This window comes from Heptranchias perlo, unplaced genomic scaffold (genome assembly GCF_035084215.1).
Source record: "Heptranchias perlo isolate sHepPer1 unplaced genomic scaffold, sHepPer1.hap1 HAP1_SCAFFOLD_60, whole genome shotgun sequence".
NCBI classification, from domain to species: domain Eukaryota; kingdom Metazoa; phylum Chordata; class Chondrichthyes; order Hexanchiformes; family Hexanchidae; genus Heptranchias; species Heptranchias perlo.
In genome coordinates, this window is record NW_027139623.1 from 3742546 (window position 1) to 3768294 (window position 25749).

At 47.3% G+C, this 25749-nt stretch overlaps 3 protein-coding genes and 6 non-coding genes across 9 annotated transcripts in view; 7 read left to right on the top strand and 2 right to left on the bottom strand.

Annotated features, from left to right (window-relative positions):
* Nucleotides 1–25749, top strand: part of LOC137316793 (zinc finger protein 850-like) — a 512000-nt gene that overhangs the window by 373496 nt on the left and 112755 nt on the right. The gene's annotated exons all lie outside the window — the stretch shown is intronic.
* Nucleotides 1–25749, bottom strand: part of LOC137316796 (zinc finger protein 271-like) — a 182061-nt gene that overhangs the window by 83356 nt on the left and 72956 nt on the right. Inside the window, exon 4 of the mRNA XM_067980637.1 lies at nt 890–898. Coding sequence (XP_067836738.1) covers nt 890–898 — 9 coding nt within the window. The remainder of the gene's footprint in view (nt 1–889; nt 899–25749) is intronic.
* trnaa-cgc (transfer RNA alanine (anticodon CGC)) lies at nt 3046–3117 on the top strand. The gene has a single exon. It is a non-coding gene; the product is annotated as a tRNA-Ala (tRNA).
* Nucleotides 3587–3658, top strand: trnaa-ugc (transfer RNA alanine (anticodon UGC)). Its single transcript has one exon. It is a non-coding gene; the product is annotated as a tRNA-Ala (tRNA).
* trnaa-cgc (transfer RNA alanine (anticodon CGC)) lies at nt 5072–5144 on the top strand. Its single transcript has one exon. It is a non-coding gene; the product is annotated as a tRNA-Ala (tRNA).
* On the bottom strand, nt 6001–6072 carry trnaa-cgc (transfer RNA alanine (anticodon CGC)). Its single transcript has one exon. It is a non-coding gene; the product is annotated as a tRNA-Ala (tRNA).
* trnaa-cgc (transfer RNA alanine (anticodon CGC)) lies at nt 9510–9582 on the top strand. Its single transcript has one exon. It is a non-coding gene; the product is annotated as a tRNA-Ala (tRNA).
* On the top strand, nt 10053–10124 carry trnaa-ggc (transfer RNA alanine (anticodon GGC)). The gene has a single exon. It is a non-coding gene; the product is annotated as a tRNA-Ala (tRNA).
* On the top strand, nt 19164–19553 carry LOC137316810 (histone H2A-like). Its single transcript, XM_067980661.1, has one exon. The coding sequence runs from the start codon at nt 19164–19166 to the stop codon at nt 19551–19553; it is 390 nt and encodes a 129-aa protein (XP_067836762.1).

Genomic DNA, 25749 nt, shown 5'->3' on the forward strand with positions numbered 1-25749 from the left:
CTGAGAGCCTCCACTGGCTGGAATCGTCAACCTTCTGATACCTGTGTCCTTCCTGATGGATCTGGCAAACGGTTTCAAACAATATACGAACAAGTCCGTGGAGAGAGGACAACCCTGCCTGACTCTGGATCTAATCAGAAAGCTCTCTGACTCCCACCCGTTGATTCGGACTGCCCTATGGATGTCAACGTAGAGCAGTCGAATCGAATTGCGGATTCCCTCCCCAAAACCCATCATGTACGTCTGGGATATTCTGTCGAAGGCCTTCGCCTGGTCCAGGCTGATGAGGCAGGTGTTCAACCCCCTGTCCTGCACAAGGGCGATCGTATCCCTGGGCGCCGCCAGGCTATCAGTGATCTTCCTGCCGGGTACAGTACAGGTCTGATCAGGGTGGATCACCTGTTCCAGAGCAGACTCGAGCCTGTGGGGGATGACCTTGGACAGAATCTTGTAGTCGACATTTAGGAAGGGAATGGGTTGCCAATCTTTGTAAATTCCCTTTGTCTCTCTCTCTCGCCTTCTGAACACCTTTGAGGATGAAGAAGCTCTTGATATTGGCCTTGATCATTTCCCACCGGTGCACCATGGAGTCGAAAAGGGGTTTCACGGTCCTCCAACCTGTTTAATCCCTCTTTCGTTCCTCGATGTTCTCCGGGGTCAACAGTCTCAAGTTCAGCTTCCAGATCCCCCTGCCCACCCTCTGGTCCACCTGCGATTGGCAGTCGGCCAGTAGGAGGCAGTGGTGAGAGAGGAACACCGGCTGGACGTCGATGGATCTGACCTTGAGCGTTGGGGACACAAATGGGAAGTCAATCCTGGACCGGAAGGACCCGTTTGGCCTGGACCACGTGTATCTTTGCGGTGCTCCACCAGAAGAGATGCTGAAGACGTTGCAATGCTGTTACTGTTGACTGGGTTCAGCACCTTGTCCGTCCGAGGCACTTAGTTTCACTCAATCCACATTATCTTATGTCAAGGTCCGACGCCGCAGTCGCCAGTTTATAAGATCGATTCAGACTCGACACCAATAGTTACGATTAATCCTTTATTGAATGTAAGCAACTATCAATACACACAATTTTTCAGGCCATATTATTACTCAGAAGGACATGATACTAACCTTTATGCTTGCTTTGGACAGAAGCTGTACCCTCGGGTGGCTGCTTCTCCGTCTCTCTCTCTCTCGCCGTCTTGTCCTTCTATAAATTCAAATGTAAAACTAGAATTCTTTATACCGCTCATTTCATGCAAACTCTCCTTTATCTTTATTTGTTATTCACATTCCTTGACACCTATCAGAACTGCTCATGGTCTGTGCGGACTCAAGACCCCTATATCTCGACATGCTCAAGGTCCACATATTCTCAATTCATTCTCAACACATTCTTAACACATTCACAATGTCGTCTATTATCTTCTGCAAAATGCTTGAACCCTGCAGTGTAAACAGTTTCCAGCATCACCTCGCTCAGTCTGACCTTCTGAATTCTGGTTAAGTTTTAACTCGGCCATTTCATGATCCTCAGCGACTATCCTCCGATTCCCAGCGATCTTATGTTTATAAGCGGGTGCTGTTTATGCATTAAGATGCCTAATGTAAACGTGAGTGGTTTCTCTGGTTTATATTTTGAATACTCCTAATCTAAATGTATGCTTTACATGCTAAAAATGCCCAATCTTACACCAAGGTGTCTTTCGCCTCTCTCCCACCCGCCACCCACGGAAAGATGAATCATCTGAGGCTCCACAGCATTAAATTGTCCCGGAGCAAGACTTCATCTCACGGCCCCCTCAAGAGCTCAGCTCATAGCAGCCCCCGACTGACCGGAATGTGTGACGGTGCAATGTCGAGCGAACAATCGCAGTTCTCGGTCCTGTTTCTCGCTCTGTCATTCATACAACTCACTTTATGATTCAGAGGCTGGAGTTCAGCGGACAGGCGTTCAGACTACACAGAGGTAAGAATAGGTTGGATGTTAGGCGGTTCTTCATTTCCCAGCTATCAGTGAGTCTCTGGAATGCATTGCCGGCTGGTGTGGTGGGTGCTGACTCTCTCTCTGCCTTCTTGAGGGATCTGGACCGGTTCTTGACTGGGACAGAAATCGCATCATATAGAAGGTGAGTGGTTTTACAGTTAACCTACACATGGTCACTGTCATGTCCTGGACAGGTTTCGATCACCTGAAGATGTCGGGGAAGAATTTTCCAGAATTTTTTTTCTGGTTTGTAACCGCTCCCAGAAGATTACATGTTTCCGGTGGGCGGGGCGGGTGGTGTCGGTAGGAAGTGTCCAGTCACGATGCTCCGGGCATGTGGGACAGGATTGATGAACCAGCTGGTCTTTTCCTGACCATCATGTCCGTCAGTAACCTCAGCTCGTCAAGGTGTTTTTTGTGAAGTGATCTTTAAACACAAACTCACACCTGGCCCTTTAGAGTGAAATGAGACTCAATGCTGTCCGTGCCTCACCTTGCCCTACTCTGAAGCTGCAGGACTCGAAATATTCTTGCCGGCCTCTGCGACAATGTGCCTGAGCATTTCTAGTCCCGTCCAACCGTAATCAAAGTGACGGATAACGGGAGCGTTCGAAAAATGCGTCCTGAAATAGGAAGGGTGGTTACAGCACAGTTCAAGGAGTCTCTCCCCACTTTTCCAGCCTTTCTTCTCAACTCCCCCTTTCTCATTGGACTAAGTGCCGAGGCCTGGTTTCTTCCGTTCACCCACAGTTGTATCAGGTCCGCATACTTCACCTTTCATTGTCTGGTTGCAGCAGAAAACTAGACGATTTTAAGCCCAGTATACAAAGTGTCAGCACCCACCACACCAACCGGCAATGCATTCCAGAGACTCACTACTCTCTGGGAAATGAAGAACCGTCCAACATCCAGACGATTCTTCCCTCTGTGTGGTCGAAACGCCTGTTCCCTGCTCCGCCCCAAAATTTGAAACTGGAAATAATCCATCACGTGGCAGACCCATCATGGGTGGTCTCATAAAATGAGGACAATCAGTTCCTCTTTCCTTGGTTAGCTGCTTGCTTCATCTGGGGGTATAGCTCAGTGGTAGAGCGCAAGCTTCGCATGCATGAGGTCCTGAGTTCAATCCCCAGCATTTCCAAATATATTTTTCATCAGAATTATGCACGGAAAGGCGAATCGCGCTTGCTGAGCGCAGCGAGATCCAACTTCTGAGGCTCCACAAGCATCAAATTGTCTCGGAGCAGGACTTCATCTCACGGTCCACTCAGCAGCTCAGCTCACAGCAGCCGCCGACTGACCGGAATGTGTGACAGTGCAATATTGAGCGAGCAGTCCCAGCTCTTGTTTGACGCTGTGTCATTCATCCATCTCACTTTATGATTCCGAGGTTGGATGTCAGCCTCGTCACTGACTATTAGCAAGTGTATTTTTTTTATTTGCGCTGACGTTTTTTTTGGAAAGTTCGAAGTGAAGAGGAGCAGAAACCCCGTGAACTGAAGCAGAGGTTGAACATGGTGAGCACCTGGAACGACTGGGCATCTGGTTGTCCGGGAGAGACAGAGCGGAAAGCCCACGTTTTTATTCTAAAGTTGAAGAGGCTTTGCTAAGGGGATGTAGCTCAATGGAAGAGCGCATGCTTTGCATGTATGAGGTCCCGGGTTCAATCCCCGGCCTCTCCAAACGCTTTATATTTTGAAACGACCCTCTTGTCCTCACCTCACCTTCGCACACAAGGACAGGAAAGGGTTTCTTCACCTCGAGAAAACCGAACGCTCTGCACACGATAAAATTCAATGGAAGCACGCACGCGCCTTTGAAATGGCTCCCATCCCGGGGCTGGAGAGCGAACCCAGTGATCACAACAGAGAAAATAGGATCACGAATCGGAAATTCGGGCCTTCGAACCTGCTCCGCCATTATATATGATCATGGCTGATCCTCCATCTCAATACCATAGTCCCGCTCTCTCTCCATACGCTTTGATGCCTTCTGCGTGCAGAAATCTATCTTTCGTAAATATATTCAGTGACTTGGCCTCAACAGCCTTCTTTGATAGAGAATTCCACAGGTTCACGACCCTCTGAGTGAAGAAATAGATTATTCCCAGTTTCACAGATTGGGGAGGAGGAGCGGACAGGCGTTCAGACTACACAGAGGTGGGAATATGCTGGATGTTAGGCGGTTCATCTTTTCCCAGAGAGTACTGAGTCTCTGGAATGCATTGCCGGCTGGTGTGGTGGGTGCTGACTCTTTGCCTTCTGGATGGATCTGGACCAGTTCTTGACTGGGGCAGAGATCGCATCATATAGAAGGTGAGTGGTTTTACATTTAACCTGCACATCGTCAGTGTGATCCACTGAACTCGATTCGATCGCCTGAAGGAGTCGGGGAGGAATTTCCCAGAATTTCCCCTCCTTATTGGCGCTGGATTTGTTTCTAGTTTGTCGCCGCTCCCAGGAGATTACATGTTTCCGGTGGGAGGGGCGGGTGGTGTCGGTCGGAAGTGTCCAGTCACGATGCTCCAGGCATGTGGGGCAGGATTGATGAACCAACTGGTCTTTTCCTGACCATCATGTCCGTCTGTAGCCCCAGATCGTCAAGGTGTTTTCAATGAAGTGATCTTTAAACACAAAACCACACCTGGGGCAAATCCAGCATCCGTCTATAGTGAAATTATCCTCAATGCTGTCTGTGTCTCTCCTTACCCTCCTCTGAAGCTCAAGGACTCGAAATATTCTTGCCGGCCTCTGCCACAATGTGCCTGAGGATTTCTAGTCCCGTCCAACCGTAAGCAAAGTGACTGATAACGGGAGCGTTCGATAAATGTGCCCTGAAATCGGGAGGATGGTGACAGCACAGCCAAAGGAGACTCTCCCCCTCTCCCAGCCTTTCTTCTCAACGCTCCATTCTCATTGCTCTGAGTGCCGAGGCCTGGTTTCTTCCGTTCACCCACAATTATATCAGGTCCGCAAACTTCATGTTTAATTTTATGGTTGAAGCAGAAAAGGAGATGAATTGAAGCCCCCCAAAAAACCTTATGAGACCTCATAAAATGAAGGAGATCAGCTCTTCTTTGGAATGTGCTCCTATGTGGGGATGTAGCTCAGTGGGAGAGCGCGTGGCTTCGCATGCATGAGATCCTGGGTTCAATCCCCAGCATCTTCGCAGCTATTTTTTCACCACAATTACCCACAGAAAGGCGAATCTTGATTTCGATGTGCCGCTCATTCCATCCTCTGAGGCTCCACAATCATTAAATTGCCCCTGAGCAGGATTTCATCTCACGGTCTCCTCAGCAGCTCAGTTCACAGCAGCCGCCGACTGATCGGAATGTGTGACGGTGCAATGTCCAGCGAGCAGTTGGAAGAACAACGACCTGAAACAGAAATGCTGGTCGGCACAGCCCGAGGAGACTCGCCTCTCCCCCAGACTTTCTTCGCAACGCTCCCTTTCTCATTTCTCTGAGTGACGAGACCTGGTTTCTTCTGTTTACCCAGCGGGTACGGTATTATTGTGGTTAGTTTACTGGACTGGTAATCCAGAGGCCTGGACTAATAATCCCGCCACGGCAGCCTGGGAATTCAATTTCAATTAATTAAAAATTGAATTAATTGAATAAAATCTGGAATTAAAATACTAGTATCAGGTCCGCAGACCTCAGGTATCTCCTATGCTTAAAAGAGGAAATGCTTTTCAGCAGAGTAAATCCTCGGGTGGCCTTAGGAAAGTGAGGCACTCAGTCCTTTCACACTTGGTTCGAGGTCGTTATTATCTGGTGTTGGAGCTCAGTGATAGACCGCATGCTTCGCGTGTATGAGGTCTCAGTTTCTATGCCCAAACACTTTACCTTTTGAATTCTGGTCAGTCGTCGGCTGTTATGAGCTGAGCTGCTGAGGGGACCGTGAGATGAAGTCCTGCTCCGGGACAATTTAATGTTTGTGGAGCCTCAGAAGTTGGAACTCACTGCGCTCAGAAAGCAAAATTCGCCTTTCCGTGCGTAATTCTGATGAAAAAACATTTTTGGAGAAGCTGGGGATTGAACCCAGGACCTCATACATGCGAAGCATGCGCTCTACCACTGAGCTACATCCCCAGATAAAATCAATAGCTACCCAAGGAAAGAAGAACTGATCGTTCTCATTTTATGAGCCCGTCCAAGGTGGGTCTGCCACTTGATAGATTATTTGCAGATTCAAAGATTGGGGCGGAGCAGGGAACAGGCGTTTCGACTACACAGAGGTAAGAATAGTCTGGATGTCAGGCGGTTCTTCATTTCCCAGAGAGTAGTGAGACTCTGGAATGCATTGCCGGCTGGTGTGGTGGGTGCTGACTCTCTTTCTGCCTTCTCGAGGGATCTGGATCTGTTCTTAACTGGGGCAGAGATCGCATCATATCGAAGGTTAGTGGTTTTACTGTTAACCGACACATGGTCACTGTCATGTCCTGGACTGGTTTCAATCGCCTGAAGATGTCGGGAAGGAACTTTCCAAAAATTGGGCCTGTATTTTTTTCTGGTTTGTAATCGCTCCCAGGAGATTACATGTTTCCGGTGGGTGGAGCGGGTGGTGTCGGTCGGAAGTGTCCAGTCACGATGCTCCGGGCATGTGGGACAGGATTGATGAACCAGCTGGTCTTTTCCTGACCATCATGTCCGTCAGTAACCTCAGCTCGTCAAGGTGTTTTTTGTGAAGTGATCTTCAAACACAAACTCACACCTGGCCGTCTCTAGTGAAATGAGACTCAATGCTGTTCGTGCCTCACCTTGCCCTCCTCTGAAGCTGGAGGACTCGAAATATTCTTGCCGGCCTCTGCTACAATGTGCCTGAGCATTTCTGGTCCCGTCCAACCGTAAGCAAAGTGACTGATAACGGGAGCGTTCGAAAAATGCGCCCTGAAATGGGAAGGATGGTTACAGCACAGTTCAAGGAGTCTCTCCCCACTTTCCCGGCCTTTCTTCTCAACTCCCCCTTTCTCATTGGACTAAGTGCTGAGGCCTGGTTTCTTCCGTTCACCCACAGTTGTATCAGGTTCGCATACTTCATCTTTAATTGACTGGTTGGAGCAGAAAACTAGATGATTTTAAGCCCAGTATACAAAGTGTCAGCACCCACCACACCAGCCGGCAATGCATTCCAGTGACTCACTACTCTCTGGGAAATGAATCTCTCTGCCTAATATCCAGACTGTTCTTACTTCTGTGTGGTCCAAATGCCTGTTCCCTGCTCCTCCCGAATCTGTGCAACTGGAAACAATCGATCACCTGGCAGACCCAACTTGGGTGGTCTCATAAAATGAGGACAATCAGTTCTTCTTTCCTTGGGTAGCTATTGATTTTATCTGGGGATGTAGTTTCGTGGTAGAGCGCATGTTTCGTATGTATGAGGTCCTGGATTCAATCCCCAGCATCTCCAAAAATATTTTTCATCAGAATTACGCTTCGCGTTCCAACTTCTGAGGCTCCACAAGCATGAAATTGTCCCGGAACAGGATTTCATCTCACGGTCCCCTCAGCAGCTCAGCTCAGAGCAGCCGCCGACTGACCGGAATGTGTGACAGTGCAATGCAGAGCGAGCAGTCCCACCTCTTGTTTGACGCTGTGTCATTCATCCATCTCACTTTATGATTCAGAGGTTGGATGTCCGCCTCGTCACTGGCAATTGTATTTTTTTTATTTCCGCTGACTTTTTTTTTGGAAAGTTCAAAGGAAAGAGGAGCAGAAACCCCGTGAACTGAAGCAGAGGTTGAACATTGTGAGCACGTGGTATGACTGAGCATCTCGTTGTCCGGGGAGACGGTGCGGAAATCTCAATTGTTTATTCTAAAGTGAAGCTAGTTTGGCTGTGGGGATGTAGCTCAGTTGTAGAGCGCATGCTTTGCATGTGTAAGGTCCCGGGTTCAATCCCCGCCATCTCCAAACGCTTTATGTTTCGAATTTTGAAAAGACCCTCTTGTCCTCACCTCACCTTCACACACAAGGACAGGAAAGGGTTTCTTCACCTCGAGAAAAACCGAACGCTCTGCACACGGTAAAATTCAATGGAAGCACGCACGCGCCTTTGAAATGGCTCCCATCCCGGGGCTGGAGAGCGGGCCCAGTCAGAATAACAGAGAAAATAGGATCACGAGTCGGACATTCGGCCCTTCGAGCCTGCTCCGCCGTTAGATATGATCATGGCTGAACCTCTATCTCAATACCCCATATTCCCGCTCTCTCTCAATACCCCTTGATGCCTTCTGCGTCTGGAAATCTATCTATCGCCTTCTTAAATATATTCAGTGACTTGGCCTCCACAGCCTTCTGTGGTAGAGAATTCCACAGGTTCACCACCCTCTGAGTGAAAAAATAGATTAGTCCCAGTTTCACAGATCGGGGAGGAGCAGCGGACGGGCGTTCAGACGACACAGAGGTGGGAATAGTCTGGATGTGAGGCGGTTCGTATTTTCCCAGAGAGTACTGAGTCTCTGGAATGCATTGCCGGCTGGTGCGGTGGGTGCTGACTGTCTTTTTGCCTTCTGGATGGATCTGGACCAGTTCTTGACTGAGGCAGTGATCGCATCATATAGAAGGTGAGTGGTTTTACAGTTAACCTACACATGGTCAGTGTGATCCACTGAACTCGATTCGATCGCCTGAAGGAGTCGGGGAGGAATTTCCCAGAATTGCCCCTCCTTATTGGCGCTGGATTTGTTTCTAGTTTGTCGCCGCTCCCAGGCGATTACATGTTTCCGGTGGGTGGGGCAGGTGGTGTCGGTAGGAAGTGTCCAGGCACGATGCTCCAGGCATGTGGGACAGGATTGATGAACCAACTGGTGTTTTCCTGACCATCATGTCCGTCTGTAGCCCCAGATCGTCAAGGTGTTTTCAGTGAAGTGATCTTTAAACACAAAACCACACCTGGGGCAAGTCCTGCATCCGTCTATAGTGAAATTACACTCAATGCTGTCTGTGTCTCACCTTACCATCCTCTGAAGCTCAGGGACTCGAAATATTCTTGCCGGCCTCTGCCACAATGTGCCTGAAGATTTCTAGTCCCGTCCAACCGTAAGTAAAGTGACTGATAACGGGACCGTTCGAAAAATGCGCCCTGAAATAGTAAGGATGGTAACAGCACAGCCAAAGGAGTCTCTCCCCCTCTCCCAGCCTTTCTTCTCAACTCCCCCTTTCTCATTAGGCTAAATGCCGAGGCCTGGTTTCTTCCGTTCACCCACAGTTGTATCAGGTCCGCATACTTCATCTTTAATTGTCTGCTTGCAGCAGAAAACTAGACGATTTTAAGCACAGTATACAAAGTGTCAGCACCCACCAGACCAGCCGGCAATGCATTCCAGAGTCTCACTATTCCCTGGGAAATAACGAACCGCCCAACATCCAGACAATTCTTCCCTCTGTGTGATTTGAACGCCTGTTCCCTGCTCCTCCCCAATCTTTGAAACTGGAAATAATCTATCACGTGGCACAGCCAACATGCGTGGTCTCATAAAATGAGAACAATCAGTTCTTCTTTCCGTGGTTAGCTGTTTTCTTTATCTGGGGATGTAGCTCAGTGGATTGAGCGCATGCTTCGCATGTATGAGGTCCTGGGTTCAATCCCCAGCATCTCCAAAAATATTTTTCATCAGAATTACGCACGGAAAGGCGAACCGCGCTTTCTGAGCCCAGCGAGTTCCAACTTCTGAGGCTCCACAAGCATTACATTTTCCCGGAGCAGCACTAAATCTCACGGTCAGCCTCAGCAGTTCAGCTCCTAGCCGCCGCCGACTGACTGGAATGTGTGACGGTGCAATGTCGAGCGAGCAGTCCCACCTCTTGTTTGACGCTGTGTCATTCATCCATCTCACTTTATGATTCAAAAGTTGGATGTCAACTTCGTCACTGGCTATTGGCAATTGTATTTTTTTTTATTTCCGCTGACTTTTGTTGGGGAAGTTCAAAGTAAAGAGGAGCAGAAACCCCGTGAACTGAAGCAAATGTTGAACATTGTGAGCATGTGTGACGACTGGGCATCGCGTTGTCCGGGAGAGACAGAGCGGGAAGCCCACTTTTTTATTCTGAAGTGGAAGCGGTTTTACTGAGGGGATGTCGCTCAGTGGAAGAGCGCATGCTTGGCATGTATGAGGTCTCGGGTTCAATCCCCGGCATCTCCAAACGCTTTTTGTTTCGAATTTTGAGAAGACCCTCTTGTCCTCACCTCACCTTCACACACAAGGACAGGAAAGGGTTTCTTCACCTCGAGGAAAACCGAACGCTCTGCACACGGTAAAATTCAATGGAAGCACGCACGCGCCTTTGAAATGGCTCCCATCCCGGGGCTGGAGAGCGGGCCCAGTGATAATAACAGCGAAAATCGTCTTACAGAACAGAACCGACTATTGCAAATAAGCACACCGACAACTGGACAACCAGGAACACGACAGACAGTTCTACACAGATCCGACCAAAGAACACACCCATCAGCTCAACAAACTGATCAAGACCTTCGATCCAGACCTTCAAAACATCCTACGCACTCTCATCCCACGTACTCCCCGCGTGGGAGACTTCTACTGCCTCCCAAAGATACACAAAGCCAACACACCCGGACGTCCCATCTTATCAGGCAACGGAACCCTGTGTGAGAACCTCTCTGGATACATCGAGGGCATCCTGAAACCCATCGTGCAGGGAACCCGCAGCTTCTGTCGCGACACTACAGACTTCCTACAAAAACTCAGTACCCACGGGCCTGTTGAACCAGGAACACTTCTCACCACGATGGACGTCTCGGCACTCTGCACCAATACACCCCACGATGACGGCATCGCTGCGACAGCATCAATACTCAACACCAACAACAGCCAATCCCCAGACGCCATCCTACAACTCATCCGCTTCATCCTGGATCACAATGTCTTCACCTTCAATAACTAGTTCTTTATCCAAACACACGGAACAGCCATGGGGACCAAATTCGCACCCCAATACGCCAACATTTTCATGCACAAGTTCGAGCAGGACTTCTTCACTGCACAAGACCTCCAACCAACACTATACACCAGATACATCGACGACATTTTCTTTCTATGGACCCACGGCAAGGAATCACTAAAGAGACTACACGATAACATCAACAAGTTCCATCCCACCATCAAGCTCACCATGGACTACTCCTCAGAATCAGTTTCTTTCTTGGACACACGAATCTCCATCAAAGACGGGCACCTCAGCACCTCACTCTACCGCAAGCCCACGGACAACCTCACGATGCTCCACTTTTCCAGCTTCCACCCTAACCACGTCAAAGAGGCCATCCCCTATGGACAGGCCCTGCGAATACACAGGGTCTGCTCAGACGAGGAGGAACGCGATGGACACCTACAGACGCTGAAAGACGCCCTAGTAAGAACGGGATATGACGCTCGACTCATCGATCGACAGTTCCGACGGGCCACAGCAAAAAATCGCATAGACCTCCTCAGGAGACTAACACGGGACGCAACCAACAGAGTACCCTTTGTCGTCCAGTACTTCCCCGGAGCGGAGAAACTACGCCATGTTCTCCGCAGCCTTCAACATGTCATCAATGAGGACAAACACCTCGCTATGGCCATCCCCACACCTCCACTACTCGCCTTTAAACAGCCACCCAACCTCAAACAGACCATCGTTCGCAGCAAACTACCCAGCTTTCAAGAGAACAGCGTCCACGACGCCACACAACCCTGCCACGGTAACCTCTGCAAGACATGCCAGATCATCGACACAGATACCATCATCACACGAGATGACACCACCCACCAGGTGCATGGTTCATACTCCTGTGACTCGGCCAACGTTGTCTACCTCATACGTTGCAGGAAAGGATGCCCCAGAGCATGGTACATTGGCGAGACCATGCAGACGCTGCGACAACGGATGAACGGACACCGCGCAACAATCGCCAAACAGGAGGGTTCCCTCCCAGTCGGGGAACACTTCAGCAGTCATGGACATTCATCCACCGACCTTCGGGTAAGCGTACTCCAAGGCGGCCTTCGAGACACACGACAACGCAAAATCGTCGAGCAGAAATTGATAGCCAAGTTCCGCACCCATGAGGACGGCCTCAACCGGGATCTTGGGTTCATGTCACGCTACACGTTACCCCACCAGCGAACAAATGTTATCTGTTTTTAATATAATGGGTCATTTGCTGGCTCTCTCTGCCTTCCGGATGTTTCTGCCTCTCTCTGAGTTTTTTTTTTTCTCTGTTTTTTTTCCCTGTTTGTTTTTTTGTTGAATGTGTATTCGGGGGTTCTGCAGATGACACCTCTCTGTCTGAACACGGTGATTGCCTTGGCAACGGGCAGTTGCAGGGGCAGTCTGTAAACACCATGTATTATTCAATATGTATAAATGCGTAGGCTTCAAGGAGATCTTGAAACATTTACCTGAGGAAGGAGAAAATCTCCGAAAGCTTGTGAATTTAAAATAAAATTGCTGGACTATAACTTGGTGTTGTAAAATTGTTTACAATTTACATTAGTACAGGCTGAGTTACACATAACATACCAGTCCAAAAATCTCATAGTGTCAGATTGAAAGATACAGTATCAATTCGATTGGTGCAGACTGATCTACACTTTATAAACAACTACAAAAAACTGATACAGATTCAGACTCAGATATACAGTATTCCATTCATGCAGACTGAGCTACACATTATATATAAGTTCAAAAATGTCACCATATCAGTTTGGAAGATACACTAAATCTCAATTGTGATCCCATCAATACAGATTTAATAGAAGTCCAAAAAGTGGCCACATTATCTGATTATAACCTACCGCATTACATTTTAAAGTGTATCAGTATCTACCAATAAAAGACTGGGAAAAATATTCATACATTAAGGTGTTAAAAATAAAGTTTTGAACGCCATACTATAAATGGAGATAAAATTTACATAATGATAATGAATGAATCTCACACTCAGATACAGTGCCAGAGACTGACATATACAATGAATCCCACTCACACTCAATGATGCTCACACAATGTACCAGTGACTGACAAATCTAGAATAAATTACCACACTCACACACTGTAGCACAGATTGACAGATACAGAATTTATATCACTCACATACAGTGTCATAAATTCATAGATACGGAATGAATGTCTCACTCACATACATCACCATAGATTGACAGAAACAGAAAAAAACCCTCTCACACACACACAGAACCAGAGACTGACAGATGTAGCATGATTCCAAATTCACACACAGTTCCAGAGACTGACAGGAACAGAATGAATCCCAAACTCACAGACAGTACCAGAGACTGACAGGAACAGAATGAATCCTACACTCACACACAGTACCAGAGACTGACAGGAACAGAATGAATCCTACACTCACACACAGTACCAGAGACTGACAGGAACAGAATGAATTCCACACTCACAGACAGTACCAGAGACTGACAGGAACAGAATGAATCCCACACTCACAGACAGTACCAGAGATTGATAGACACAGAATGAATCCCACATTCACACACAGTACCAGAGACTGACAGATACACAATGATTCGCGCACACACACACACACACACACACACACACAGTACCAGAGAGTGACAGGTACAGAATGAATTCCAAACACAGTACCAGAGAATGAGAGATACAGAATTAATCACACACTCACACAAAGTACCATCGATTGACAGATACAGAACAAATCTCACATTCATGTTACTGCAGACTGAGTGACACATCAGATACCAGTCCAAAAATCTCACAGTGTCAGATTGAAAGATATAGTATCAATTCCATTCATGCAGACTGAGCTACATATTATATAAATTTCTAAATACTCATACAGTATTATACTGAAACATACAGTTTCAATACCATTGGTACAGACTGAGCTACACGTTACATACAAGTCCAAAAACCTCATAAATGATCAGACTGGAAGATGTAGTTTCAATTCTATTAGCACAGGCTGAGACACACATTATATGGCAGTCCAACAATCTCATAAATGATGACTGGAAGATAGAGTATCATTTCTATTAGCACAGACTGAACTACACCTTACATATCAGTCCAAAAATCTCATAAATGTTCAGATTGGAAGATACAGTATCAATTCCATTAGCACAGACTGAACTACACTTTACATATCAGTCCGGAAATCTCATCAATGTCAGGCTGAAAGATACAGTATCAATTTCATTAGTGCAGACTGAACCACACATGATATAGCAGGCCAAGAATCTCATACCGTATCAGACTCAAAGATAAAATATCAATTCCATTAGCACAGACTGAGGTACATGTTACTCACCAGTCCAAAAATCTCATACAGTATCACATTGAAAGATTCAGTATCACTTCCATTAGTGCAGACTGAGCTACACCTCACAATCCAGTCCAAAAATCTCATACAGTATCAGACTAATAGATACAGTATCAATTCCATTATTGCAGACTGAACTACACATTATATACCAGTCCAATAATTTCAACGTGAAGAGATTGAAAGGTACATTATCATTCACAATAGAGTTCAGAGATTAAGATGTAATCCCACTCCAAACCTCACACACGTTGTTTGATTAAAGAAAATTGATATTTACAAATTAAATACTCGACGAAGAACTGTATATAATTTAAAGTATTAAAGATACAGTTTTAAATACGATATTGTAAACTGAAATAAGAATACAGAATGAATTCAGAATTGCACATTTTCCCAGAGACTGAATTAGAGAATGAATCCCACACTCACGTACAGCACCAGAGACTGAAAGATACAGAATGAATCTCAAACTCACATACAGCACCAGAGACTGAAAGATACAGAATGAATCTCAAACTCACATACAGCACCAGAGACTGAAAGATACAGAATGAATCCCACACTCACATACAGCACCAGAGACTGAAAGATACAGAATGAATCTCAAACTCACAGACAGCACCAGAGACTGACAGTTGCAAAGTTAATCCCACACTCACATAAAGCACCAGAGACTGACAGATACAGAATGAACCCATCACTTAAATATAGTACCTGAGACTGACAGATGCAGAATATACCCCATGCTCACACTCATTACCAGAGACTGACAGATACAGAATGAATCCCAAAGTACCAGAGACTGACAGATACAGAATGAATCCCAAAGTACCAGAGACTGACAGATACAGAATGAAACCCACACTCCCATACAGTACCAAAGACTGACAAGAATAGAATGAATCCTACATTCACATATAATACCAGAGACTGACAGATGCAGAATGAATCCCACACTCACACACAGTACCAGAGACTGACAGGCAGAGAATTAATCCCACACTCACGTATAGTCTGACATCTACTGGCCATAAGTGAGAACTGTAACAGAGTGGAACAAATTCACATGATCTGTCGTTGTTGCAGAAACAGGACAATGTGCAATGTGAGGAAATAGTTTCTCTCTGTAACTTCTACTCTCGTATTTTTCCATATTTTGTCCGTGAAAAATTAGACAATTGATTCATAATAAAGTATTTGTTTTGCTCATTCGAATGTTGCCCCATTATATTTCACTCGACCTTGCACAATATTTCTGTCTGATATCTCAGGTCACGATTCACATTAATTCAAATTAATAGAACTAAAACACAAATAAAAACTGAACGCTAATCTGGAAGTTTCATTGGCGAACGTCAAAGGTGAAAAAGATAAAATATAGAAAAAAATAAAACCGAAAATGCTGGAAAGACTCAGCAGGTCTGGCAGCATCTGTGGAGAAGGGAAGCTCGGGTTAACGGTTCAGGACTATGACCCTTCTATAGATCAGAAAGGTTAATCCGACATAATTTAAATAAGGAACGGGAATCAGCAGAGAAAATCTTCAGAAAATCAATTAATTTCACTGAATTCGGGCAATTGTGTCCCGTTTCCACTGTACAGATCCGGGCAAATAATAATACAAAGGAACAGAGTTAAATTCAACGTTATGGGGGAAAGAAATGAATTTTAAAAGTATTTTTAATACAAATTAAACCTGTTTCTGTTTTGGAAACACTATCCCTCTCAACATCAACAAACTCGGTTCCAGTCTTGGTGTTTCTGAATTCAACGAGCTGGGAATCAAACCTGTTGGAATTAACTGTTTGGAAGGCAGCTCTACTCACCATTATAGCACCTAAGTTCACAAGGAGCGAGAAATAGAGTGTTTCTGTGGAGTTTGGGTTTTGGGTTTCTAGCACTTTAATCACAGACAATAAATAGTTCCCAAACATCAGCCCCGGAGCAGACACAAATAGATGGTGGATTTTCTCATTTATAGATATTAAATAAGAGGATGACGAAAGATAATCGGAAGAAGTCACAAAAACAATTAGGGAAGCAAACAGGAACCACGAAATCAAATTATCCAGGAATATAAAAAGAAATCGTAAATTATTCCACAGACACAAAAATAACAAAAGGAAAATCAGAATATCTTGAGGGCCACTAATGGATGCACAAGATAAACTCACAGATAACGTCAGCGAAATGCCAGAAATATTGAATTATTACTTTGCCTCAGTATTTAACCGGGAGATTCACAGGGTGAATATATTAGAGAACGAGGTCAATAAAGATATCAAGGCATTTAAGTTAGAAAGGGTGGTTAAACTCCTGGTCCTGATGGATTGCATCCATGCATGTTAAATGAAGCAACAGAAGAGATAGCAGAGGCACTGTTACATATCTAGAAAAAAAATCTTCTCATAAATGAATAGTGCCAGAGGACTGGATGACAGCTAATGTGATTCTTATATTTTATAACAGGAGATAGAACAAGTCCAGGGAACTATAGACCAGTTAACTAAAGGTCGGTGGTAGGAGTGATCATGGAATTCGGTACTCAATGATGCAGTAGAAAAACATCCAGGAACCGAAAATATAATAAAGAATAGTCAGCACGAATTTCAGAAAGGGAAGGTTTAACAGTTTGACAGAAGGTTTGACAGTTTAAATTACAGTTCAACATAACTTATCTGCTTTTCAATTCTATTCCTCTAGAAATAAACCCCAGTGCTGTGTTTGCTTTCTGTGGCCTCATCAACCTGTGTTGCTACTTTTAATGATTTGTCAATCTGGACCCCAAAACCCCTTTGCTCTTCTACCCAATTTAGACTCTTATTTTCTAGGCAGTGTTTGGCCTCCTTATTCCCCCGAGCAAAATGCACCACCTCACACCTTTCCACATGGAAATTCAATGGCCATTTACACCGCCTTTCAGCAAGCTTATTAAAGTCTTCTTGTATTTTGTCGCAGTTTTCCTCAGTATAGAAAACAACTCCGAAATTAATTACAAGAATTTAACACAGCATTATAGCTAACGATTGATCTAACAAAATGTACTTACAGCTCGTCTCCATTCCCAGTTTTTCTAAACCCCACTCGTGCAATATAATGTGAAGAATGAGTTTATCTTCTGTCCCTCTCTCATCTGCAAACTTCAATGACCCGGGGTTTGGGGACATCTACTGGCCGGAAGCAGAACTGCAACAGTTCGGAACAAATTGCTGAAACCGGACAAGGTGCAGAGAGGGCGTGTTTGTGATTGGTGGCAGATGTTAAATCTGATTGGATATCTGAAGAAACCAATAAGAGAGTGAAAAAAAATGTGACGTTGCATCACTCCCAGTGACCCAATCACAATCATTGCCTTCCCCCATCCCTTATTACCATAGGGCTGTGGGGCTGCCTATTTAATCCGAGCTCGGAGCGGATTTGGGTCATTTCTGGGTCTGAAATTGAGTTTGAAAATGCCTGAGGACAAGAAAGCAGCTCCCAAGAAGGGCGCCAAGAAAACCTTGAGTAAAGCACCAGCCAAGGGCGGCAAGAAGCGGAGAAAGTCGAGGAAGGAGAGTTATTCCATCTACGTCTACAAAGTGATGAAGCAGGTTCACCCCGACACCGGCATCTCCTCCAAGGCCATGAGCATCATGAACTCCTTTGTGAACGATATTTTCGAGCGCATCGCGGGTGAAGCTTCCCGCCTGGCCCATTATAATAAACGGCGCACCATCAGCTCCCGGGAGATCCAGACCGCCGTGCGCCTGCTGCTGCCCGGGGAACTGGCCAAGCACGCCGTGTCGGAAGGGACAAAGGCGGTGACCAAGTACACCAGCTCCAAGTAAAACTCCACAATGTACTGAAAAAAAATAAACACAAAGGCTCTTTTAAGAGCCACCCACACTCTCTCTGAAGACGCTGTACCGACACCTCTGCATGGAATCATTTTACTGTCGATAGTTTGATTCCAACTTTCTCTCTATAACTCATGTGTTTTTGTAGTTTCTCTTGATATCTGGAAGATTCTCATAATCACAGCCCGGAATAATCTGTGTGTCGCTTTTTTATTTAGTCCCAATAACCAAAAACGTATCCCTGATCATCTCATTCCCGTTCATTTTCCACCCCTTCCCCCGCATCTGCCCCTTCAGAGCCGTTTTAAGGCGGTGGATTAGACTTCAGTCATTTCTTTCTCCTTTTCACGTTTGTTTGTTCATTATTCGGGAATATCACTTTCAGAACCGCAATCCTTTGTAAAGCAGCAACCCTGAAAGGGACTTCACACCGAGGACAGAATCGTCTAAAGGCTCTGTCACAGTTCGACTTCTTACACCAGGAGTCTCAGCTCCGGTTTTGATCGCGCTGCAGCTCCTGTGAACAGGGATCAATCCACAATCTGTGGTTTGTTACTTTTACAAAGATTGAGCTGGAATCTGTCCCGTTACAAAATGGGACTTTATTCCCGCCGGATTGAAAGCGAACGGTGAATGAAGTCCGATTTTAACCGGATTGTAAAAGATTCTGGAAGTTGTGACGGGAAATGTGGAATAACAGAGTAAAAGGAGAGAGATTTTTAAATCTTTGTCTTTACGCGACATTATTTACTAAATCCGCTTCTTGTGTTACAAATATATTGGCGGGCTTTTCAAATTTCAAAAAAAACGGTTCAGTTCGGTATTTTCCGCGCTTTTCTCAATACCAGCTATTGATTGGTGAATAAAACAGCTCTCTGAATGGTCTGTTCGGTGAACCAATGAGATTGAGAACAGATGCACCAATCACAATTGCCCCCACTGTACTCCTCCAGAAGGTATAAGAAGGGCGAGTGCGGGAGGATTTCTTCATTCTTTGTGAAAGTGTTTGTGAGATTGTGGAAATGTCTGGAAGAGGAAAAACCGGCGGTAAAGCTCGGGCCAAGGCCAAGTCTCGCTCATCCCGTGCTGGACTGCAGTTTCCTGTGGGCCGTGTTCACAGGCTCCTGCGAAAGGGGAACTACGCTGAACGTGTGGGTGCCGGAGCCCCGGTCTATCTGGCTGCTGTGCTCGAGTATCTGACGGCTGAAATCCTCGAGCTGGCCGGCAACGCGGCCCGGGACAACAAGAAGACCCGCATCATCCCCAGACACCTGCAGCTGGCCATCCGCAACGACGAGGAGCTCAACAAGCTGCTGGGACGGGTGACCATCGCTCAGGGCGGGGTGCTGCCTAATATCCAGGCCGTGCTGCTGCCGAAGAAAACCAGCACTGTGAGCTCCAAGAGCAAATAAAGCGGCCAAGATTTAATCTGATAACCCAAAGGCTCTTTTCAGAGCCGCCCACTGTATCTATGAAAGGGCTGGTTACTATCTGTAGGGTCAGGAATTAATTTCATAAGGACTTGATTCCGATTGTGGAAACGAACAATAATTTGTAAAATACAAATGATCCATATCGGTCTGTTGCAGTACTCGTTCCGGACCGCAGTATTTATTCTGTCCCTGTCCGTCTGAAATCGGCTCCCTCCTCTTTATACATTTCCCATTTAAGCAAATTTCTCACGGCCCTGCCATTTCAACCCAGGAGATCACAGCTCTTTCCATCGCCGATTTGGTGGCTCTGAAAAGAGCCTTTGTTGCACTTGGTGCTGAAGCCGGGTCGGGTTTCGGCGCGCTCCCCGCGGATGCGGCGGGCCAGCTGGATGTCTTTGGGCATGATGGTGACTCGCTTGGCGTGGATGGCGCACAGGTTGGTGTCCTCAAACAGCCCCACCAGGTAAGCCTCGCTGGCCTCCTGCAGGGCCATGACGGCCGAGCTCTGGAAGCGCAGGTCTGTCTTGAAGTCCTGAGCGATCTCTCGCACCAGGCGCTGGAAGGGCAGTTTGCGGATCAGCAGCTCGGTGGATTTCTGGTAGCGGCGGATCTCCCTCAGAGCCACAGTGCCGGGTCTGTAGCGATGAGGCTTCTTCACTCCGCCCGTGGCTGGAGCGCTCTTCCTCGCCGCTTTCGTCGCCAACTGTTTGCGAGGAGCTTTCCCGCCGGTCGATTTACGCGCTGTCTGTTTGGTCCTGGCCATTTTCTAAACAGATCTCAACACAACCTGAGACGGACTGCGCTCTGGGGCCGCCTTTTAAAGTGTCTAAGGGGATCCGCCCCTGGCCTATGATTGGCTGAAGTCTCACCCCCCAGTCAGGGAGGGACCGCTCCGGACCTGTGATTGGCAGGTTTGAACCGCGCTCTGTCAGTTATTGGGCCCCAATTGGCTGAGCCGAAATTAACCATCAATTTCAAAAAGCCCGCCAATTTCAGAGCATCAAATAACAGTTTCAAGAAAATCTCATTTCCCTCCAGCAATTTAAGAATCTCTCTCTTTATAATCTCCATTATTTCCCACTCCTCAGCTCAAACCTCAGGCTGTTTCACATTCCGGTTCATTCTCTGATCTGTCTGTAAACGGGCGGGAATAAAGCCCCGCTCATTGCTTTCCGTAACGGGACAAAGTCCAGCTTCAATTTCAAAAATCCCGCCAGTTCCGGCCCGGTGAACCGCTCCTCAAACAGAAACTTCACATCGAACTGATAATTGAATGAGGGCAGGAAATAAAGACCGAGCAGAGAGGACACAGCGGGAGAGGGAGTGAGGAGGGATTTTACTCTGAGCGGAGAATGTAATGTCTGGGGAAAGACTCTGCATCACCGCCTGTTCATTTATACCGTGAAACCGGGAATTCCGCTCCTTCTCTCGGGATGGCCCAGAACCCCAGCCGTTGTTTCTAATCTCCCTGTACCGAGTGTTGGGGAATCTCCCCAAACTAATTAAATATCGGAAACTGATTCCCCATCCCGAGATCTTTCCTCTCCCCGTTCCCAGGTCAGTGCTCTCTCTGTGAGGCGGTGGGTGGCTCTTAGAAGAGCCTTTGTTTTGTGTTCGGTTTGAAAGGGTCGAGTTGTTCAGCCGCCGAATCCATAGAGAGTGCGGCCCTGCCGTTTCAGAGCGTACACCACATCCATGGCAGTGACCGTCTTGCGCTTGGCGTGTTCAGTGTAGGTGACCGCGTCCCTGATCACATTCTCCAGGAAAACCTTCAGCACCCCGCGGGTTTCCTCGTAGATCAGACCCGAGATCCGCTTGACACCGCCACGGCGAGCCAGGCGGCGGATGGCTGGTTTCGTGATCCCCTGGATGTTATCACGAAGCACTTTACGGTGCCGCTTGGCTCCGCCTTTGCCCAGTCCTTTGCCTCCTTTACCTCTGCCAGACATGATAATTCTTCACTCAAATCGCTGCTGAATGAATAACAAACTTATGCTGCTTCCGTTTTTATGCAGCCTGCCCCGACCTGACTGAAACAGACACAGGGTGAGAGAGGGAGGGGAGGAGACAGAATGAGATATTAAACAGGGAGGGGAGGAGACAGAGTGAGAGGACAAACAGAGAGGGGAGGAGACAGTCAGAGTGACGGACAGAGCGGAGAGCGGCCTCTGATCTTCCAGCTCCACCTCCAGCTTTCTCCACCCGCCAATTTCAAACCGTTTATCGATAATAGAACCGAAACACAGCGCTCCGCACAAACCCTGACAGACTTGGGCTTCATATTCAAGGATTCCCAGAAACCCGGAGCTTTTAAATAAACCCCGTTACTATTAACAGTCAGTAATATTCCTGCCTAAATACAGTCCCTTCTCTAACAAGTCAACCCGCCTCCTTCCATTTCAGTCCCAGACCCGATTCGATCTCCCCACACATCCCCTCCCAGACGGGTTCAGCAGTTTACAAACACTTTAATCCAGCTGATTTGAAGAATCTCATGTGTTGGGGTTTGAATTGTGATAGCGGCGGATCTCCGCCAGTTTTACCCTGTCACCGACTCTCGCCCTGAATCTGTGAGAATAAATGAACTGGGACTGGAGCCGAACACACGCCAGTTCCAGTGAGGCCCGGCCCGGACATCCCATTCTCTCTATTTTATTTCAGACAGTGGGGGTGTGGCAGGGGATAGCGAATGTCAGCGAGGCACCAGGACCCTGGGTTTATTTGAAATGATTTCCATCTGAAATCTGAGCCCGGCCCCGGGACAGGAATCATCTGATTCCGGGATCAGCTCTTTTCTGAGAGACGTGGGTGGCTCTGAGAAGAGCCGTTGGGTTCAGATGGTCACAAGTTGCACTTGATTTTTTACTTCTTTTTGCCCGCTGCTTTCTTAGGCTTTGCTGACTTCGGCTTGGGCTTGGCCCTCGGTTTTTCCACCTTCTTCGCCTTCGCCTTCACTGTCTTGGGGGTCTTGGGCTTCTTCGCCGCCGCTTTCTTCTTAATTGGTGATTTGGCCGCCTTTTTCGTGGTCGATTTCTTGACCGCTGGTTTCTTGGCCGTTAATTTCATGGCGGCTGTTTTTTTGGCCGCTGGTTTCTTTCCGGGAGATTTATTGGTTACTTGTTTCTTCACCTTCTTTACCACTTTTGCCTGGGTTTCCTTCTTAGCGACTCTGAAGGAGCCCGAGGCGCCCGTGCCCTTGATCTGCACCAGGGAGCCTTTTTCCACATTTCTCTTGATACTTAATTTGATCTGGGACCGGAGCTTCTCCACATCCAGGCCTTTGGTAGCCAGAACCTTCTTTATCGCGGCCAGGGATATCCCCTTGCGATCCTTGCAATCCGCCACAATCTTGAGGATCTGTTCCCCCAACGGGGGACCGGTGGTCTTGGGTCGGGGAACCGCCTTCTTCTTCTTGGGAGCCTTGGGTGGAGCGGCGGCGGCGGCAGGAGGTGCCGTTTCAACGGCTTCAGTGTCTGTCATGTCCGGGACTCTGTCGAAAATCTCTCTGACAGTCAGAGCTGGGTGAGAAATGAAACGAGAGGCGGCGGCACAGAGCAACTTAAAGGCACAGAGCGGACGGGGCGGAGACATCCTGCTGTCAGCTCCTGGCCCCTCCAGCCTCTCTGTGTTTCTCTCTCCTCTTAAACTCCCCGATTCCAATTCAAATCGGGCACTCCAGAGTCCCAGACTAGCCCCTTCCCATCTCTAACACCGGTATGTTTGCTGTCGATAAACTTGCACCGGAATTAAAAGCACCAGTTTCGATTTAAACCCGTTTCATTGATGCACTGATCGCGCTCTCTCACCCGATCGCTGACATGATCTCTGTTTTTCGGCTGAAATCTGAATTGAATTAATACTTTACCTTAAATTTCCACTTGGGAGCTCGGCAGGGGAGGAGGGCGTTCCTTTGACAGGGATTTTTTTTTATTTTACTCAAAATAGACTTGGGAATCCGGCGATGAGACCGGCCACACAAACACAGTGACATTAATCTAACCCGCCCGCCCCTTTAACACACTCTCTCTGACACAATGTTCACATCTTCACATTCACAGGACAAACTGTTCGCCAGATTGACAATTCCCGGGACAGGCTTTCCTCCCCGCTCGGCCTGTGCTGCAGATTCTCGGGGGTTAGTTGTCGTTTCCCAGCTCAGTAATTGTTAAACACTCTGAGGCCGCCGCTCCCCACAGTGTCTGGTCCCCAGATTCAGGGGCAGGAGACAATCACAGCTGTGGATCTGATTATCCATATCTGGTTTTACATGGTTATATTAGTCACACTCAGCAATATGTTTGGTTGAGACGATAATACAAATTATCTGCTCTGGGCTCCTCCAGTCTCTCTGTCTTTCTCTCCCTCCTCCTAAACTGACTGACAGACAAAAGTAACTGGTGTCCTATCCGTCCCATTCTCAACACCCAGAGACGGCCAGTTACTGAATAAATTCAACATTCATCGGCAGTCCAGTGTCAGACAGTTGCAGGCTGTTTCTCTCCACCTTTCCTTACTGGACTGGAGACTGATAAATGCACCGTCAGATCGGCTCATACAGAATAGAAGGGACAGTGACCGTCTCACCAACAGCACCGGAGGTCTGTTCACAGGCACAGAATCAGGGTGTTCATATTACGCTCAAAAACACTATCCCGCTTTCATGTACAGCGCTAGAGATAGAGAAATACAGACGGACAGATAAAGAGACAGACAGAGACAGGCACACAGAAAAAGTATCATTCTCACACTTCCTCTCAGTGTGTCCGTTTCACACTCAGCAAACAGTATCCCACCTTCGTGTACAGCGCCAGAGAGATACAGACAGGCAGAGTATCAGCCACACGCTTCCCATCAGTGTCTCTGTATCACTCTCAGCAGCAGTATTCCACCTTCATATGTTGTACAAAAGAGAGAGAGAGGAACTGACCTGCAATGTCCCGTTTTCACCCAGCTTAAAATTGGAAAATTCTCCATTCCAATTGCCATTCCAAGCTGGAGTGACAGAAGATGCAGTCTCATCTCTCACTTATATTATTTGAGAGACAGACACATTATTAATCCCACTCTCAGGGACAGTGTCACGCATTTAACCCTCTCTTGCATGTTGTACCCTCTGCAATTTTGCAGCTCAGGGCCCTTCTCTATTTCTCTCAGTGACCGTGAGTTTCATTCCATATGAAATAAACTGGGACTGTTGCCGTCAGATATTAATCCTACACGGTCCCAGCAAATACACCGACTCCCACTTTCCTCCCATGTTTCTCCAGGATTGGTTCGAGGAATCCGGCCTCCAGTTACGGAGTCACAAGTTTCTTTATCAGTAAAGGGACCAAGAATGAACAGAACCAATTGGCTCATTTCAGAGCCGCCCACTTTATCTCTGAAAGACTCTTTTCCATCAAAAGATACCGAGAGAAACAGAAGGGATGGAAACATCTAGTTTAATAGTTAGAGATTGTAAAGTCAGTCTGGATTCCAGCGTTAGGCACTGGTGGAATCCCATCTGTTTTCCATTCTGGGGCCTGTTCCTGCACTGCCTGTGGACCCCATTCCCTCTGACCTTTCCCCCAGACCCACTTCCTTTGCTCAGACTCGGAAAAATTCCAATTGGGGAAAGTTTCCATCGATTTTTGTATTGGGAATTAAACCAGATATCTGCGCATGCGTGACTCAGCCCCGCCTCCAGCGCCGGTTGTTGGTGAGCAGAAGAGCGCATGCGCGCTGCCCTCCCCCAGCTCGGCCTGTGGGCGCCATTCCCTCAGTGAGCGGAAGAAGATGGTTTAAAACAGCCGGGAATGGAGAGATCACGGCCCCCGGGGGAAGGGAGCAAAGAGCAGCCTCGTTACAGCAGCTCATCGCTTCGGGACCGTGTCCGCAGATGGGCTCAGAGATCGGCATTGAGTCCGGGGGAAGGTCAGGGGGAGTCCGGGGGCTGTTTGTAAGAGGCGGAGTGGATCAGGAACTGGTCCCGGAACATGGAGTGAGCGGGGGAAGGGAGAGGTCATTCTCGGGCTGTGTGTGTCCAGGGTGTGTCCAGGGTAAGGGAGACAGAATGGGAAGAACCTGCTATTTAAAATCATTGCTGCTTTCTCTCCCCAAACCAGTAGTGAATGTTCCTGGTTTAGTTCCAGTCTCACCCTGTTTATTGTTATTGGACAGTGAAGAGTGGAAACAG